Raw genomic sequence first — 17,804 nt, forward strand, 5'->3', positions numbered from 1 at the left:
ACAATTTTTCTTTATTTTTTTTCCCCAGGATTGAGACAGTGGACAAATCTGACCTCAAATTACACTTTTTGGGGACCAGTGACAACATTACATTGATCAGTGCTATAAAAATGCATTGATCAATGTAAAAATGACACTGGCAGGAAAGGGGTTAACACTCAGGGGCAATCAAGGGGTTATGTGTGTTCTAACTGTAGGGGGGTGGGCTTCCTGGAACATGACTGAGATCACTGTTCCCGATCACTGGGAACAGATGATCTGTCATGTCACTAGGCAGAAGGGGGAATCTCCTCGTCTACATTCCCCATTCTGCCTCTCCTCACTACGATAGTGTGTAGCCGGCAGACATAGTCTTCGGGCGCGCTTCCGCTATCCCACCTGGCGGACAGACGTAAAAGTACGTTGATTCGCACAAGAGAGGTGACCTGCCACAGTATATCTGTGCAAGCTGGATGGCTAGTAGTGAAACACAATTTTTTGAGGGAAAATACACTTTGAATTTTTGTGAAGACAAACACAGTATAATACCCAACATAGATGTAACATCGCTCCAGGTTGGTCCGTTCCCAATTGCCTCTTAATCCTCAATCGAGGTGCTGGTCCGGTTCGCAGCCATGGCAATGGAAGAAAAAAGTGGATGACTGCACTCTACCATGCAGAAGATTCCAAAACTTTCTTGTAGACATCCATAGGTAAAAACATCACATCCCACAAAGGCAGGGTACAAGCATTGATTCCTTTCACACTAAAGAGCGCTTTGTCATAACGAACACCAAATGAATACCCATAAAATGTTAGAACGAGTAAATAGATACCAAACATATACTAAAATACTTTAAACTATCCATAGATGACACTTTAAAAGCCTTTACACAGAGAGATCCAGCCCTAGATTGCTCTTGCTCTAACATTCTTGGTGATAGCTCATGTGTGGTGCGATCGCTGTTTACATATGTGTCCGGGACCAATGTGTGTGTGCGTGGAGACTGAGGCACTTTAAAAAATGTTGTTACATTTTTTTTTTAATTAAAATGAAGCACTTTTATTGCTATCACAATGGATGAACAACATCCCTTGTGATAGCTTGGGCCATGTTAGGTCCTGTTTATGGAGAGATCTGTGGTCTATTAGATCCCAGATTTTTTCCTCTGACCTCCAGAACAACAGATCAAATCAAGATCTGTTTTAACCTGCTGCTTCGCAAGCTGGTAACGTGCAGCGCGAAACTGGAAGTGACTAAATCCTTGTTGCTTATGGTTTCTGATAACACACAGTGGGAGGAACAACATCAGCTCCTCTTACGGAGTCCGGGAAAGCCAATGCTGGCGGTCACTTCCTTACCAGGATCCCCGATCAGATGGGAGAACTTGGTAAAGGTGGTGGGAGGGGGGTACGACCCCATTCCCACCACCTGCAAATGTATTCCAGCTGCTGTATAGCCGCTAGGATTACTTTTACTGTGTAGGGAATTGCCTCCTGAAAAAAATAACGGGATCATGGTTGTAGCTTCAACCATTAACATGATATAAACTCTTCAATATCTGGATGTATATGTACGCTGTTAAGTAGCATATGTGAGCAAACTGCATCAGCTATGTAATGCATATAATGCCGTATTGAATACACATTCATATTGCTTATCTTAATTTATTTTAACAGAGAAAGTACCACGCTGCAAAAGAAGCATATGAGCAACTTCTGCAGACTGAAAACCTTCCTACACAAGTAAAGGCTACTGTTCTACAACAGCTAGGTGAGAACTGAATGTTATACTTTTTGGAAATGTTTATTCCACAGTGAGATGAAAGTTCTGACTGTCACTGTTTCGGTTTGAATGGTTTGTTTGGTAATTTCGTAAAAAATAGGGACATTTTAATCCTATGCTTATTTATTCAAAATTTTTATCCTTGACATATGAACACAATATGAAGTCCAGATAATCTATTTTCACAAGTCTTTAAAAATTGGGACTTTTGGCAGGCATTTTAAAATGCCTGCTAGGCGACCCTCAACCATCTGGTATGCAGGGTGTACTGAGCTAAATGATTCTTTACAAACTTCACATTTTCTATGCAATACATTTGAGTCGTAATATTTTACTCTTATTGCCCTCTCCTTCATCCAGGGCTCATATGACCATATCCTTGTAGGGATAATAGTTTCCTATGTTGGCAAAATATTAAGGGCCCTTTCACACCTGTCTGGTCCTATGCAATGAAGAGCAGTATTTTGTGTGTTCTAGGCATTGCAGTAAATGGCCCATTAATTTTCTGCCAAAACAGATATGACCCTTTTTTGTAAAGCACACCACCACACAGGTTAAAACTTGTGCGGTACCGCAGTGCAATAGGGTGAAGCCAGCCATCAACTTACCTGACTGTAATCTTTTCAAAGCAGAGAAGCATTCAAAGGATAAGTTCACCTTTGTTTGGTTCCCCTCCCTGCTTCTAGTGAAAGTAGAGTGGTTATCTGGAGCTCCACCTACACAGCCACGCCATTCATTCACAGTTTCTTGTGAATTAAAAAAATACTGTCATCTACTGTGGCAGATGTACTTTAGTTTGAATGAACTGCGGGTGGGCCACTCCAGATGGTTTTACCCACTTCCTGACCAGGCCAATTTTTGCGATACTGCACTGTTGCTTTAACTGACAATTGCATGGTCGTGTGTCGCTGTACCCAAGTAAAATTGATATCCTTTTCTTTCCTACAAATCTTTCTTTTGGTGGTGTTTGCACTATAAGCCCAAAAAAATAACTATTTTGAATAAACAATATTTTTTACATTCTACTATAAAACATTCCCAATACAAATCAAATTTTATCATCAGTTTAGACCAATATGTATTCTGCTACATATTTTGGTTAAAAATATCCTAATAAGAGTATATTGGATTGCGCAAAAGTTATTGTGTCTACAAAATGTGGGACAAATTTATGGCTATTTTTTTTCTAGTAGTAGCGGTGGTCATCAATTTTTAGCGGTGGACAAATTGGACACTAAGTGACAATTTTTGGGGACCATTATAGTGATTAGTGCTTAAAAAAATGCACTGGTCACTGTATAAATAGCACTGGCAGGGAAGGGGTTAACAGGGGCACGGCTACACTGGAGGAAAAAAGATTGTTTCAGCTTAGCTGAAACTCAAGATCTCTCTTGCTCCCTGTCAGATCAGAGGTTTGCCTTGTTTACATAGGCACACATCTGCTCTATCTCCAAATGCACATTTGACATATATTGGTGTGTGAACTGTCATTTGTTTAAATAAAAAATGCAGTTTTCTAATCCAGTCACCCCTGTCGATTGATATACAAAACTCAAACTAGTTACTCAAATGAACTAATTTGAGTAAGTGGTCAATGCTGTGCCTTTGAGGGAGGAAACTGCAGCATCCGGTCATCTCTTCCAATTGGAAAACGTAATGTGTTTGATTTAGAGGCAGTAAAGCCTGACTGGCTTACTGTGCTGTTTTCTACTCCGTCCTGATGTATAGGGAGTTACAAGGCGGCCAGCCTAACGGCAAATTGGGGTACAATAAAGTATAAAAACCTAATTAGTACTTTTATTATCCTAGGATGGATGCATCACACTGTGGATCAGTTGGGAGATAAAGCCACAAAAGCCAGCTTTGCCATCCAGTATCTTCAGAAATCATTAGAGGCCGATCCCAACTCTGGTCAGTCCTGGTATTTCCTTGGAAGGTAATATTTACTTGGTTAAATGTTTTCAGCAATGTCATTTCTGGTGTTAGGCTGTGCAAGTGCTGATATTTGTATGTTTTACAATATATTTTGTACAGTTTATAACAAGCTAGCACAAGTATGCCTGTCCCACAGAAGGAAAGGTTGAGGATATAACAGACAAAAGTGTCTTAGTGGGTTGCCGGCTGTATAGGGCATAGATCTGATTAGGAGCAGTATGTGCCAGGAGATGAGTGCAGACGGCATGTAGTATATGCAAAAAGTGTGGAGGGTATGCTAGGAGGCAGTACATTCTAGAAGGAGAGTGTAGAGTGTATGACAGTAGGTAGTATGCTAAAGGCATTTTGGGGAAAAAAGGTGGATATGGGCGGCATGAGGATTTGTAGGAGAGGCGTGGAGAGGGTATCAGTTGGTATGTACAGTCAGTCCTCGAGTTGCAAACATCCAGACTTAAAAATGACTCATACTTACAAACGGAGGGAGACAACAGAAAGTGAGAGGAAATCTACGCCTAGAAATGGACTGTAAGCGTTATGGGAAAAAGTAATCTCGACTGATGCTTTATCACCAATCCTTGATTTCACAACAACCTAAGATTTTCAATATCCAATTGTCACAGGGACAGAAAGTGAGGTGAAATCTTCTGCACAAGGGCACAGACCACAAAACAAACGTTACAGGGGTGTAAATCCTTCCCTGTGCTACCCAAAAAACATTTTTTTTTTTTTTGCCTGGAGTTGTATTAAAAAAATGTACCTGTTCCTACTTGCATACAAATTAAACTTGGAGTTGTAAAGGCAGATTTCTTTTTTTTTTTTTTCTTTTTTCTTTTTGTCATCTTAATGCATTCTATTAAAATAAGAAACCTTTTGTGTGTAGCAGCCACCCTTGCACCCCCCTCCCCCCTAATTGCTTACCTGAGCCCCATCTCTCTCCAGCGATGTCCATGAATTACTAAGCTGTCCAGAACACTCCTAATTGGCTGAGAGATGGCAACGGTGCCATTAGCTGTCAGTCAGCCAGCCAATCGGGAGAGAGAGCACGTGTTGGCGCTCCGTGTCTGAATGAACACATGGAGCTGTGACTTGGCTCCAATGCCCCCATAAGAAGCTGCTGACTTGATAGGAGGGAGGGGCCAGGAGCAGCAAAGAGGGACCCGAGAAGAGGAGGATCCTGACTGCTCTGTGCAAAACCAACTGCACAGAGGAGGTAAGTATAACATGTTTGTTTGTTTTTTTTTGTTTTGTTTTTAACAAAACGAGACTTTACATTGACTTTAAAGCACAGAGGAGGTAAGTATAACATGTTTGTTTTTTTTTGTTTTTTTTTTAAAGCCAGCAGCTACAAATACTGCAGCTGCTGACTTTTAAAATAGTGACACTTACCTGTCCAGCGCGCCCGCGATGTCGGCACCCGAAGCCGATCTGTAGATCGTATGTCGGGTGCTGCCGCCACCATCTTGGGTATGGGAATCAGGAAGTTCATTTCCCGGTTCCCTACTGCGCATGCGTGAATCGCGCTGCGCAATAAGGACGGTCCCCGCTGCCTCTGGGATCTGTGTGTTTCCCAGCAGGCAGCGGGGCACTTGCGGAAAGGGGCGTAATATACGCCCCTTTCCGCAGAGAGCTATCCCGGAAGTGGGTGCAGAATACCTGTACTGTACAGGTATCTGCACCCCTCCTCCCCCCTGAAAGGTGCCAATTGTGGCGCCGGAGGGGGGAGGGTTCCGATGAGCGGAGGTCCACTTTAGGGTGGACCTCCGCTTTAAGAACAAACCTACAGAATCTTCTTTGTAACCAGGGACTGCCTGTACAGAAAAGGCGTGTGGAAGGTATGATAGGCAGTATATGCAAGAGAGAATTGAATAGCCATACAGATAAATGGGGGCAAAATATGTGCACCTTAATGTATTTATCACCCATTTATAAAACTGAGTAATTTAAACCAGCAGAACATTTGATCGACTTGGGGGTGTTTTTCTTGATTTGTAATATCCAATTTTCATATTTTTTTGATCAGTGATTTTATAATCTTTTTTTTATTTTTATTTTTTTTCTGTAAAGCCACTAGTGTCACTTTAACCACTTTATCAATTTGGTTGTCTTTACCTGAATTTTTGCCTTGCCAGTCTATTGGGTTAGAGCAAGGATTTCCAAACCCCGACTCGTGGACCACATCCGGCTCGCGGGTGTGTTTTTGTCCGGCCCCCAGCTTTCCCAGACTCTGCCAACATAGCACTGCCAATCTGCTGGCTTTTAAAAGCAACTGCTGTTAGCAGTATATGTCTGTCAGGTCCAGGACAAAAAAGCTGCTCCCCGCACACCCTCCCATGCTGCCAGAGGATTGGCTGCTGTGCTAAGCTGAGGATTGGCTGCTAGGTGACGTCATCAGCGCAGCACCTCCTGGCTTCCCACCCACTGTTTACATTAGGAATCCTTTCACTTTACAGCCTGCGTGTGTAGCAGTGGGTGGGAGGTGCAAGAAAGCCAGGTCGGCTCCTACATTGAAGTAGGCTTGTACAGGAAAGTGTCAAATGGGCACAAATCTGCAAACATGTACAGGGGAGACTGCGGTGGACACTGAGATGGGGGTATACTGTGCAGATGTTTTTGGCCCCCAAATACTTGTAAAATCTACAATGTGGCCCTCGTGTTGAAAAGTTTGGAGACCCCTGGGTTAGAGTGACCACACTTTAATGAGTTAGTTGTGGATAGAATTAAGCATACTTGAACTTCTATATATATTGTAGTATTGAAGGTGTTCTTGCACGTATGAGGGACTGGCTGCTGACCTGCTAGGCTGCATGTGCTGATAAGGGATCCCATGTGTATTTTTTTAATTTTGCCGTGCAGTTCCCCATAAAATCCATACCAGACCCTAAGGGCCAGGTATGGATGGCGGTAGGGCCCTACGCTTTTTATTTTTAATTTTTTTTGGGGGGGGGGGGGGGGTGGCGGCGTTTAGTTTAGGAGATATAAGTTTAGGAGATATTCACAGTATCCTATAGGTAAACCTTATTATAGGCTTACCTGTAGGTAAAAGCAGTAGAACAGAGTTTACTACTAGAACAGAGTTTGCCACTTTAATAGCTCCTGGTACTTGGAATGCAAGATGATTGCATTTGATTTCTGTAATGCATCCCTTCTGCACAGCATTAGTATACAGGACTTAGATATAGTGGTACACCCTCATTCGCTGATTGGATTACATGACGGAGTGATCACAAGAACCTGGATACACAGTGGTATACCATTATTTGCTGACTGGATCACATGACTTGGTAGTGACTCGTGATGGCTTCCAGTGTTTGGAGTGCATGCCAACTTCTGTTTCCAGTTTTCAGAACACACTGTCCAAACAGTGTCACATTTACCGGCATCCAGCACACAGGGCTTCACTGTAACGGTATGTTTTCTTGTTAAATTGTATTTAACTGCACTAAGGTTTTTAATCGTATGTCTAGTTATGTTTTGAGGCATCCGAATAGAAAGTGTATCTATGTATGTGGTTTATTTTACTCAGCTATCTCCTTGAGAAAGTAGTCCGCCGTGGCCCTGAAACGTGGGTGTGGTGTAGTTTACTGTACGTAGTTGTACATTGCTCTTGCAAAATGACATGAGATCAACTGGTTAAGATCTGGCTCTCTTCTAATTGTTTATGGAGTCACCGTTGGCCAAGCTCTCTCAAGAAAAAGAAAGAAAAGGGTGTGGTGCAGGATGGATTTGTTAAAAAGAATAAAAACCTGACCAGAGTTCTATTCTCCCTACATTATATCCAAAACTAAGGTCTTAACCCCCCTTACCCTATCTAAAATTGGGAGGGGGGGTTTACTTTTTTTCTGCTTTTAGAATAAATATATATTAGGGGGGATATATATATATATATATATATATATATATATATATATATATATATATATATATATATATATATATATATATATATATAATATATATACACATTTTTAACAAAAAAATTATTTTTTGTTAAAAAATGTCTTGTGGAGTTATTTATGTGCTCCAGGAGTTTCAGGTCCAAAACCAGTTAAAACCGTTCAACATTTTCATTTTATTGTTGCTCTGCAAATTTTTTGACCATTAATGCTGTTTGAACCTCCTGATTTATTCAGATACAGAAGTACCTTGGATTGCGAGCATAATTTGTTCTAGAAGCATGCTTGTAATCCAAAGTACTCGTATATAAAATAGAGTTTTCTCCATAGGAATCATTGGAAACTCAGTTTGTTCCAGTGTCACTGCTAGTGTATGCAGTACTGCATGTAGCCAGAGGTGGGGTAGATACTGTGCGTCTCTGGCACCTCTGGTCACATGTGTTACTGCACACCCCAGAGGCTTGAATCCTGCTTGTCTTGCGAGACAATGTTTAAGAAAAAAAAAACAGCTAGTTTTGCAAATTGTTTGTAAACTGGACCCTATTGGACCCTTCATGTGACAGAGGCCTTACATGTAACTGCTAAAATGTATTTATATAAGCAGTTTAAACTTGTATATGATTACTTTCTTGAACATTTATCATGCTTTTTCTTTTTTGTCAGGTGCTACTCAAGTATTGGGAAGGTTCAGGATGCTTTTATATCCTACAGGCAATCTATTGATAAGTCAGAAGCAAGTGCTGACACATGGTGTTCAATAGGGTATGTACCTCTCATCAGTCCGTGAATGTATCTGCATGGTTTAGTTGGTTTTCAACTGTCATTTCTTGCCCAAACGTTTCTGCATTTATTTTTGTCCTCAAATCAACACTATTCCTTTTTCTAAATTTACCTTTATATACCCATAATCTGCTATCCCCTCATATTCTTTAGCGAACATAATTGTACTGTTGGCAGACTGCATGGCATGCAAGTGTAAAATTCATAACATTTACTTACAAAAGAAAAAAAGCAAAACATTCATTCACTATCTATTGGGTCCACATACATCTAACACCCTGACACATGTAGAAGGATAGAAAAAAATCCAGGACCATTATGTGACCACTCTACATCAGGTTAACGTTTCTAAACCAAGATGAAGAACTCCCAACATCCCTAAGTTTGCTTTTTCATTTTTAAATTCTTGTTATATAATAATATTGTAAGAAAATAACTATTTAGCCCAAGTCAATATCACATTAGTCATATATTTAATATTGGTTATCTTTTTTAAGATTCCTCTCCTGGGCACAAAGCAAATACACCCTGAAAGGATTCCTCTCCCACCTCTGCTGAGAATGGCTCAGCATTTTTTTGGCTTGCGTTGGTCCTGCAGCTAGATATGCATTTTTTTTTTTTTGTACCCAGTAACATCACAGAACCGTAAAAATCAGCAAAATGCCCTGCAGTAATGAAGATTTTAATATTGCGCTGCCTACAGGGGGGCTCTACTGTAACCATGCCAAAAGCAGTGAGAGCGCTGGCAGACCAATTACTGTAAAACTTGTGCTTGGGCACTTTCTGATATTAAGTGATGGATGTGCTTTGAGAGGGACAGGTGTTTCGATTGTCCGTGCCGCTATTTGGACACGCATACCGTTTAGAACAGCCTGATCTTGTCCTTGCTTTTTCCGTGTTCGATTCAGGTCACTTACACTGATGGAGCCATTTCCACTATTTCAGTGCTGTTTTTAAAGTTCCGAGTTCATTTTTAATTCCCATATTTATTCTTTCTACAGTATATTGCACACAAACTCTGTGACTCTTGAACTCAATATATCGGAATAGTAGAAATGGCTTAATCCAGAGTCTGAGTGTTAGTATACTGGTGAGTGTGCCCAGACGTGACGGGAGATTACTGCTAATTATTTCTCCTATCCTACTGAAGCATAACCCTGAGACATTGTCAAGGGGCGCATATGCATAAAAATGTGCTTGGCAAGGCAGAGCAAGGTTGCAGTAAAGAGGGGATGAAGGGGTTGTGTCTGAACTGGGTCGAGTTAGACAGCACTGAAATGATAATGTGAGCTGCTTCATCTTAATAAGCGGTGTTGAAGGGAATGGTCACCAAGCTCACAGAGGAGGGTGAGCTTTTTGCTGATATATGTATGATTTTGTATTTGCCCCTAAGTTTTTTTTTTCAAAAACAACAAGTTTATTGGTGGACAAGATCAGCAAGTCATACAGCATACAAAACATGTGAGAATAACAAGGCTTTCAGAATACATAGACAGATGTCACACAGGGCAACGATAAACATTACAGCTACGGTGGTCAAACCAGCTTCAAAATCACCCCAACAACCCACCCACCACCCACCGGCCAGTTCCGCCAATAGACTGGGAACTTAGAGCACACATAATTGCTAGATTTCAATTGTAAGCAAAGTGCCTACCGTACAACTTTAATCAGACTCCACACAAGTGTCCGGATTGGCAAGCCACCTATCCCATGTCTTATATTTATTGGGGCAGCCCCTATGCACATATATGACCTTCTTCAAAGGCAATGACAGATTCACCTCAAGCATCCACGCTCTAACTGTAAGTGGTACTGTGCGTAACCACAGCTTAGCGATCAGCTTTCTAGCACTGAACAGGGTCTCGTGCAAAAAGGCAGCATGACAGCGGTTGGTCTGAGCGTCAGGAAGAAGGCCTAGTAGGCAAAGTTTGGGATCAGCCTGTAACGGATAACCCATGTGATCGTGTAGAAAACGGATGACATGCAACCAAAAGGCTTGAACGTCCGGGCAGGCCCATAGTAAATGATAAAATGTGCACGGGTGAACCCCACAACGCGGACACCCCGGGTCATATGCCGTGCGGAACTTGCTCAGTCTTAGTGGGGTGAGGTAAGCCTTGTGTACAATGTAAAGTTGGGTTAGCCGGTCAGACAGCCTAGGGGAAACCAGTCCAACATTGGTGAGGATGTCCTCCCAGTCTTCAGTGTCTAATGGGCCCACATCCACCTCCCACCTATGTTTAGCTACCTCCGCAATCCCAGTTACCGTGCGCGATCTAAGTAAGGTGTATATATTTGAAATAAGCTTGGCGGGGTCCTCCCCAACTACAACCCCCACCAGAGGCATTTCTTGAGTACTAGGGAACCCGTCCGCAAACTGGGCTCGGAGGGCGTGCGAGAGTTGTGCATAACAAAAAGCCATGTGCGAGGGGAGTCTAAATTCCGCTTGTAATACTGAAAAACTGCGGACTCCCAGCGGGGAGACCACCTGATGTAAATATAGCACCCCCCTAGAGGCCCATTGCCGCACTCCTGGTAACGACCTGAGCTCCCCCAACTGGGGGTTATGCCACAGTGGCGTATGTGAATGCACCCCGTCAGCCCCAACCATCTCCTGAGCAACCTCCCAGACGCGCCGGTGCTGATCCAGCAGGGGTGTGCCGCCCCTCCCCCTCCCACCCCGCGCACGTCCACGAAACAGCACCTGTATGGGAGCATGTGTAGGGTCAAGAACTTTTCCACATATCAGCGCATGATACCTGGGGCCATCCGACTTGTGCAGGTGGTGGAAATGGGACAGCTGGGCAGCAATATAATACGAACGCAGGTCAGGGAGCGCCGCCCCCCCTAAGTCCGTGGGATTTTTAAGTGTGTTCCACGCCAGTTTATGACGGCCTGAACCCCAGACGAAAGTGTTAAGGATGGTGTCTATTGTTTTGAAAATTTTAAGGGGTATAAAAGTGGGCGAATGCCACATTTTATATAGGACCTTGGGTAAGATGATCATTTTTATAAGGTTGATTCTGCCCATTACCCCCAAAGGTAATCTGGCCCATGTTTGTGTCTTTGCCTTGATATATGGGAGTAGCGGTAAGATATTATGATTCACATAATCAAGAGGGTCCCTAGTAATCTGGACTCCCAAATATTGAATGGACGATACACGACTAAGAGGGAGGGAGGCCGCGTCGCAGGCGGAGACAGGTCTATGGGTAGGATCTGGGATTTTGTCCAATTAACCCGTAGGCCCGAGTGAACCCCAAAGTCCTCAATTATCTGAAGGGCAGCCCGCAGTGACACCCCCTCATCAGCCAGATAAAGGAGCATGTCGTCTGCGTACAAGCTTACCTTCTCGGTAATGGGGCCCGACCGAAGCCCCTGGACATGATCACTAGCGCGGAGAGAAGCCGCAAGCGGCTCCACCGCCAGAGCATAAAGGAGTGGAGACAACGGGCAGCCCTGCCTAGTCCCCCGGCCCAAGACCAAGGGCTCCGACATCTGCCCGTTCACCGCCACCCTGGCCTCCGGGGAGGAGTATAACACCCTAACCCACTGGACAAAGTTAGGGCCAAACCCAAACCGACCAAGGCATTCCCACAAATAGTCCCATTCCACTGAATCGAATGCCTTGGCCGCATCCAATGCCACCACAACCCGGGCACCCGTCCCCTCATGACATGCCTGGAGATTCATGTGTAATCTGCGGACATTCATGGCCGTGTTTTTACCCGGCATAAACCCGGTCTGGTCCGGATGAATCAGAGAGAGAATATGCGGGTTCAGCCGGGACGCCAAAATTTTTGCCATGATCTTGGTGTCAACCTGGAGCAGGGAAATTGGCCTGTATGAATCAGGGAGGGCGGGATCCTTCCCCGGTTTCGGAAGAACCACAATCGTCGCCTGCCGAAGGGATTCGGGAAGGGATCCGGTGTCAAACAGGGAATTGTATAGACGGAGAAGTTCAGGGGCGAGCACCTCTATATATGCCACGTAAAAGTCCAACGGTAGACCGTCCTGCCCAGGGGCCTTAGAGGCCGCCAGAGACATAATCGCAGCCTCCACCTCCTCCTTAGTGAAGGGGAGTTCCAGCTCAGCGGTCTGAGCCGCAGACAGTTGCGCAAATGGGACAGTCTGCAAAAAGGCCCGGGTCTCCTGCGCCGTGGCCGACGCCCTGGACGTATATAGGTCAGCATAGTACCGGCGAAACAGGTCTGCCACAGCCAGTGGGTCAGATGTCAGGGCAGCATTACGATCCATTAGCGAGACCACCACCGGAGGCCTGGCATCCTGATGGGCCAAGTAGGCCAGCAGTTTCCCAGCCCTTTCGCCCTGTTCGAAAATGCGCTGTCTCGAGAAAAAATGTTTACGCCGAGCCCGCTCAAAGTGTAGTTGCTCCACCACACGCGTTTGAAGTTTAAGCGCCGAGGCGTTGGCGTGTGTGGGAAGAGACACAAACGCATCAGTCGTCGATTCTAGCTGTGCTAGCGCCTGTCGCAAGGTCTCCTGGGATGCCCGCTTTAGTCTATTTATCCGGCTAATTAAAACCGCACGAGCATGTAGCTTGAACGCCTCCCACACCGTCCCCACCGCGGCTGTGCCCCTATTAATCTCAAAAAAATACCGCCACTCCCCCGCCAGGCCCTCACCCTCCTCCCCCAACGCCGTCAGCCAAAAGGGGTTGAGGCGCCAAGAACGGGGTCCCACCTGAGGAGCCAGGCATATAGTTGCCCAACAAGGGGCATGGTCTGAAAGAGATCTAGCATGGTATCCCGCGTCCTCCACCCGTGAGAGAAGGACATCAGACACCAGGATATAGTCAATCCTGGACATAGTGGTATGCGAGGCTGAGAAACAAGAATAAGCAGTGGCTTCAGGGTTCCTATGCCGCCATACCTCAGTCAAGGAGAACTCACCAAGAGTGCGGGACAGTCTAGTTTCCGTCGGAGTAGTCGGATCCGTGTCACTGCGTAACCTATCCCTTTGGGGGTTCAGAGTCATGTTGAAGTCCCCGAGCCAAATGGCCGGGGTTCCCGGGTATTGGGCCATATACAGCAGACCCTCATTGACCAAGCATGCAGAGTACGGGGGTGGTATATATAGGGCTATAATCAGACACGGTTTGCCATAGATATTACAGTGCATAAAAATATAGCGGCCCAGTGGATCTGTCCGCAGGGAGATCAGACCAAAGTGCAACGTCTTAGCCACAAGGACCGAGACGCCCCGAGAGTAGGGAGAATGAGTCGCGTGGTACGACCAGCCAACCCAGGGCCGCCGAAGCGCGAGCCGAAGCTGGCCGGTCACATGCGTCTCAGTCAGCACAATAATGTCAGCCCTGTATGCCTTCAGGCAACCAAAGACAGCAGTACGCTTGAGTTTATCTCTGATCCCGCGGACATTCCACGTCAAGAATTTAACAGCCGACATATACACACAGAATTACAGCCATGGACCAGGGTATACAATTTAACCACCATATCAATCCCACCCCCCCTCCCCTAGTATGACATTGCAGAAAGAACATAGAAAAACAAAAAACATATAAGTAATCCCAGGCTACAGGGATAACCACCTGTACCACCAAAAACACAACTTTAAACAGAACTACAACCAAATTCCCCCCCTCCCACCCCCACCCAGCCCTCAGCTTCCCCAACATAGCCGGAGCATTTATCCCCAACCTAGTAGATACCCGACCCCCGGACATGCGCCCAAGGGCAGCCGAGCAGCCGAGGCCGGTCAGCCCACACAATCCCCTGCGCACACGGCCCAGGCGGTATCCACCCTAACAGAGGACGACCACTCGCTGAGGCGGCGACTGTGGCCACACTAGAAGCCCATAGGAGCAATAGAGCCAACCACCCCCACCCCCAGCCCGTTAAAAAAAAGGTGTAAAAATAAGGATATCAACAAAAGGAAGACAGAAAGAAAAAAAAAAAGGGGGAAAAAACATACAGGAGTCCAGAGTCATTGTGCGCTGACCGGGAACCATACAAACCGCCATCACAAAAATGTGTACCATAGCAGTTAGAACCAGCAACAACAGAGCAATAATAAAATAAGAAAAGAGAACAGAGGATCAAGGCATACTGCCACTCCCCCCCCCTCCCCCATCCAGAGAAAGCAAAGTCCCCTCACTTCTTGCAAAAGTCCTGGTGCTTCACGAAAAGCGGGAGCCGTCGATAGTCCACTTGCCGTCACGGAACAGGTAGCAGGAGGCTTAAGGCCCATAGGCACCAATGGTGAAGAAAAAATAGATGCAAAAAGGGGAAAAAACAGAAAAACTTATGGGCTAAATAAACAAACAGAGAAGGAGCAGTCATGGGTGCAATAAACCCGCACTAGTGCGGGCGACAACAGCAAGTGGCAGTACGGAGAAACCCGGAGGGGAAAAACAGTCAAAAAGTAGGCTCACCTCCCCAAACAGGCCGCCGCTACTCAGGCCGGGCGGTTCCTAGCAGCCTCCCGTCTGTCCAGCCAGTCCGCCGCCTGCGCAGCATCATCGAAAAAATGTGCACGATCCTCCCCAACAATACGAAGCCTTGCAGGGTACATCATCGCGTACTTCAGATGATGGGTCCTCAGCCGACGCTTCACCTCCACAAAACGAGCCCTCTGCTTCTGCACCTCCGCCGAAAAATCCGGGAATACCATCAGCCGGCCAGCCTGAAAGGGTATGTTACCCTTCTCCCTGCTCAAACGTAGAATAGCATCGCGGTCTCGAAAATTAAGCAGCTTGGCTATGAATGTGCGGGGAGGCGCACCATCCGGAGGCCTCTTGGCTGGCATGCGATGCGCCCTCTCCACCACAAACGACGTGGAGAAGGCCTCCCTGCCATACGTTGAGATCAGGAGGTTCTCTAGGAAAGAGGGGGGATCCGGACCCTCAGCACCCTCCGGAAGGCCCACGAAGCGGAGGTTCGATCGGCGGGCCCTGTTCTCCAGATCGTCATGCTTCATGGCGAGGAGCTGCAATTGGCGCTGTACCTCCGCGTGGGAATGTTGGAGTGGATGCAGCGCATCCTCTGCGGTGCTAATCCGGTCCTCCGCTTCCTTGACACGGTCCCTTAATTTGGTCATGTCCTGCCGAATCAGGGAGATGTCCACCCTGATTTCCTCGATCTTGGAGGTTAAGGACGTTTGGCACGCGGAAATAGCATCAAGCACCTTTGCGGTGTCACTTGCAGGCTGCTGGTCCGCACGCTGTGTGGAAGCGCCATCTTGGTCCCCCTCCCTGTCTGCTCTCCGGAATTTCTCGAGGGAAGAAGCAGCTGAATTACTGCCTTTCTTCGGCGGAGACATCACAGGATCTCTGGCCGGTGCGTCCACGAGTCCTCCGGGTATGCACAAATGATTCCCAGTCGAGTGTAGAGAACAGGATGTCTGGGCAGGATAGGCCGGGAGCGGAGCTCAGCTCACTTGCGACCTACACCATCGCCGTCCAGGCCACGCCCCCATTTGCCCCTAAGTTTAATTCAAATTAATACAGGGCTTCCTCTGATCGGCTGTGGTGGAAGGGTGGGTGGATATCATGATTTCCACCTCAGCCAATCAGAGGAAGCTTTTTCTTAATTTATAGACTTTATTTTATTCCAGGAGGGGGGCAGGAAGTTCCTATCCCGCTAACAGAACACAGCACTGTATGTAAATGATACATACATCTTATACGGAATTCCCAGTGGGTGCATCTGTTGGTAAAGAAAAAAAATAGTTTGTATAGACCAGCTTGGTCTAAGCAAACTATTTAAAATTGCAGGAAACCTGGTGTCGGACTTTACTGCTGTGGCCTTGACTCTGTATTATAAACTCCCTCCAGGGTGCTGGTCCTAGTTTTTAGTAACAGTGCCTTCTCATGGCAGCCATACTGGAATTTTCAGCAGGAAAAACTGTCCACCCTTGGTAGTACCTGACCTGTTGGTTCAGGTCATAGCATTCGAGTTGGACTTCAATACGGCCCGATAGCAGTATTTCTTCCCATCTTACTTTAATGAAGTCCCTATCTTCAAGGGAAAGCTCCTTGGATCACCTCTACACTGCTTAGAGATGTTTTGTTTTTTGCTCCCTGAATAGATACTTATGGGATCAGGTAAGTTAAGAAGTGTTTTTTTTTTTCTCTTCCTGTACATGGGATGTTTTAAAACCCCTCCTGAATGACGGAACTTGACAATTAGTAACCAACAGATAAAAACGTCCTTTGTGCCGTGTTTACTTGCTGCGTTTAGCCGTGTTTGTGTTCAGAAGCCTTTTTTGCATTGCGAACGGTCAGAAATGTATCTCCATTAAAAACGCCTATAAACGAAATGTGGCTAAACGGGAGTTACTGCGTTTACATGCTGTTTCAGGAATTTGCCGTTTTAAATGCCTCTGAACATCTGTCCTGATCGCTTTTTTATTTATTTAAATTTTTTTAAATTTTTTTTGCTTTCCAAAAAAATGCTTCTAAGCTCAACTGCCTGGAAACGGCTATAAATGACGCAGTCTACATGTACCGATAAGATAACGGAGGAGAGTTCAGGTGCAGCTGAAAAAATGCCTAACTGCTCCTAAATGTCCGTTTACCAACATCAGTGCACATGAGGTCTTAGACGGTTTCTAGCTTTCCTTTTACCCTGACACTATACCTTCGTTCTGCTGTATGGCTCTAGTTCTTATAAGGGATCTTGGGAGTCTTTTTCCTGCTTCAAAATATTTTTCCATCCTTCTGCTTGGATCGGGTTGACCATCTTTACACTAATAGTCTATGGTTGGTGTCTCTTCCCCCATGTTGAGATGTTTCTTGCTGGTTAGGCAATTGTTCTTGGCACTTGAGTGGCAAGCATAGTTCACCATCTCTTCCTGGTCTGTAGGGCTGCAACTAACGATTATTTTCATAATTGATTAGTTGGCCGATTTGTTTTGATTAATCGGTTAATAACCTTAAAAAAAAAAGTGTGGTGTGGCTAGGTTAGAACAGCAATTTCACCAGGCTTTCCTCCAGTTTGTCTTCCCCAACAGAACCCAATAGGATAGTGATGGAGAACTCTGGAGTTGAATTGGACCTGCTGCTGGCTGAGTCGGCTGACAAGGCTATCCTTAGGTCTAATCGCACTCTTTATAGGAAAGTGAACAAGCCAGATACGCTGCTGGCTATGCGCCTTAGGCGCCCTGACAGAAATCAGGTCCCTATTAGACTCAAGATAGATAAAAACACCCACACTAGTAACCCCGTCAAGGTACTCAGTGAATTTCGTAATCGGCTGGAAGCTCTATAATAAGGCTAAATCTTTCTCCCAGCATGCTGCTGATCTGTTTCGTGACCTTCCCTTGTCCTCGGTGACTGACTCAGATAGGGAATCCCTCGAGACACCAATCACACCCGAAGAGGTTCTTGCAATTATTAAGACACTCAAACCTCACAAACGGCCTGGTCCCAATGGGCTTTCGGGCAC

The 17,804-nt window shown here is 45.5% G+C and overlaps 1 protein-coding gene across 4 annotated transcripts in view; it reads left to right on the top strand.

Annotated features, from left to right (window-relative positions):
* The window catches only part of KDM6A (lysine demethylase 6A), a 224,553-nt gene that overhangs the window by 102,395 nt on the left and 104,354 nt on the right, over positions 1-17,804 (top strand). For all 4 annotated transcript variants that reach the window (XM_077480926.1, XM_077480927.1, XM_077480928.1 and 1 more), the window contains 3 exons: positions 1,660-1,753; positions 3,575-3,701; positions 8,257-8,355. In XM_077480926.1, the coding sequence (XP_077337052.1) occupies positions 1,660-1,753; positions 3,575-3,701; positions 8,257-8,355 (320 nt within the window). The remainder of the gene's footprint in view (positions 1-1,659; positions 1,754-3,574; positions 3,702-8,256; positions 8,356-17,804) is intronic.

The sequence above is a fragment of the Lithobates pipiens genome, unplaced genomic scaffold (assembly GCF_037356315.1).
Source record: "Lithobates pipiens isolate NorthernLeopardFrog02 unplaced genomic scaffold, aLitPip1_a1.2 Scaffold_16, whole genome shotgun sequence".
NCBI classification, from domain to species: Eukaryota; Metazoa; Chordata; class Amphibia; order Anura; family Ranidae; genus Lithobates; species Lithobates pipiens.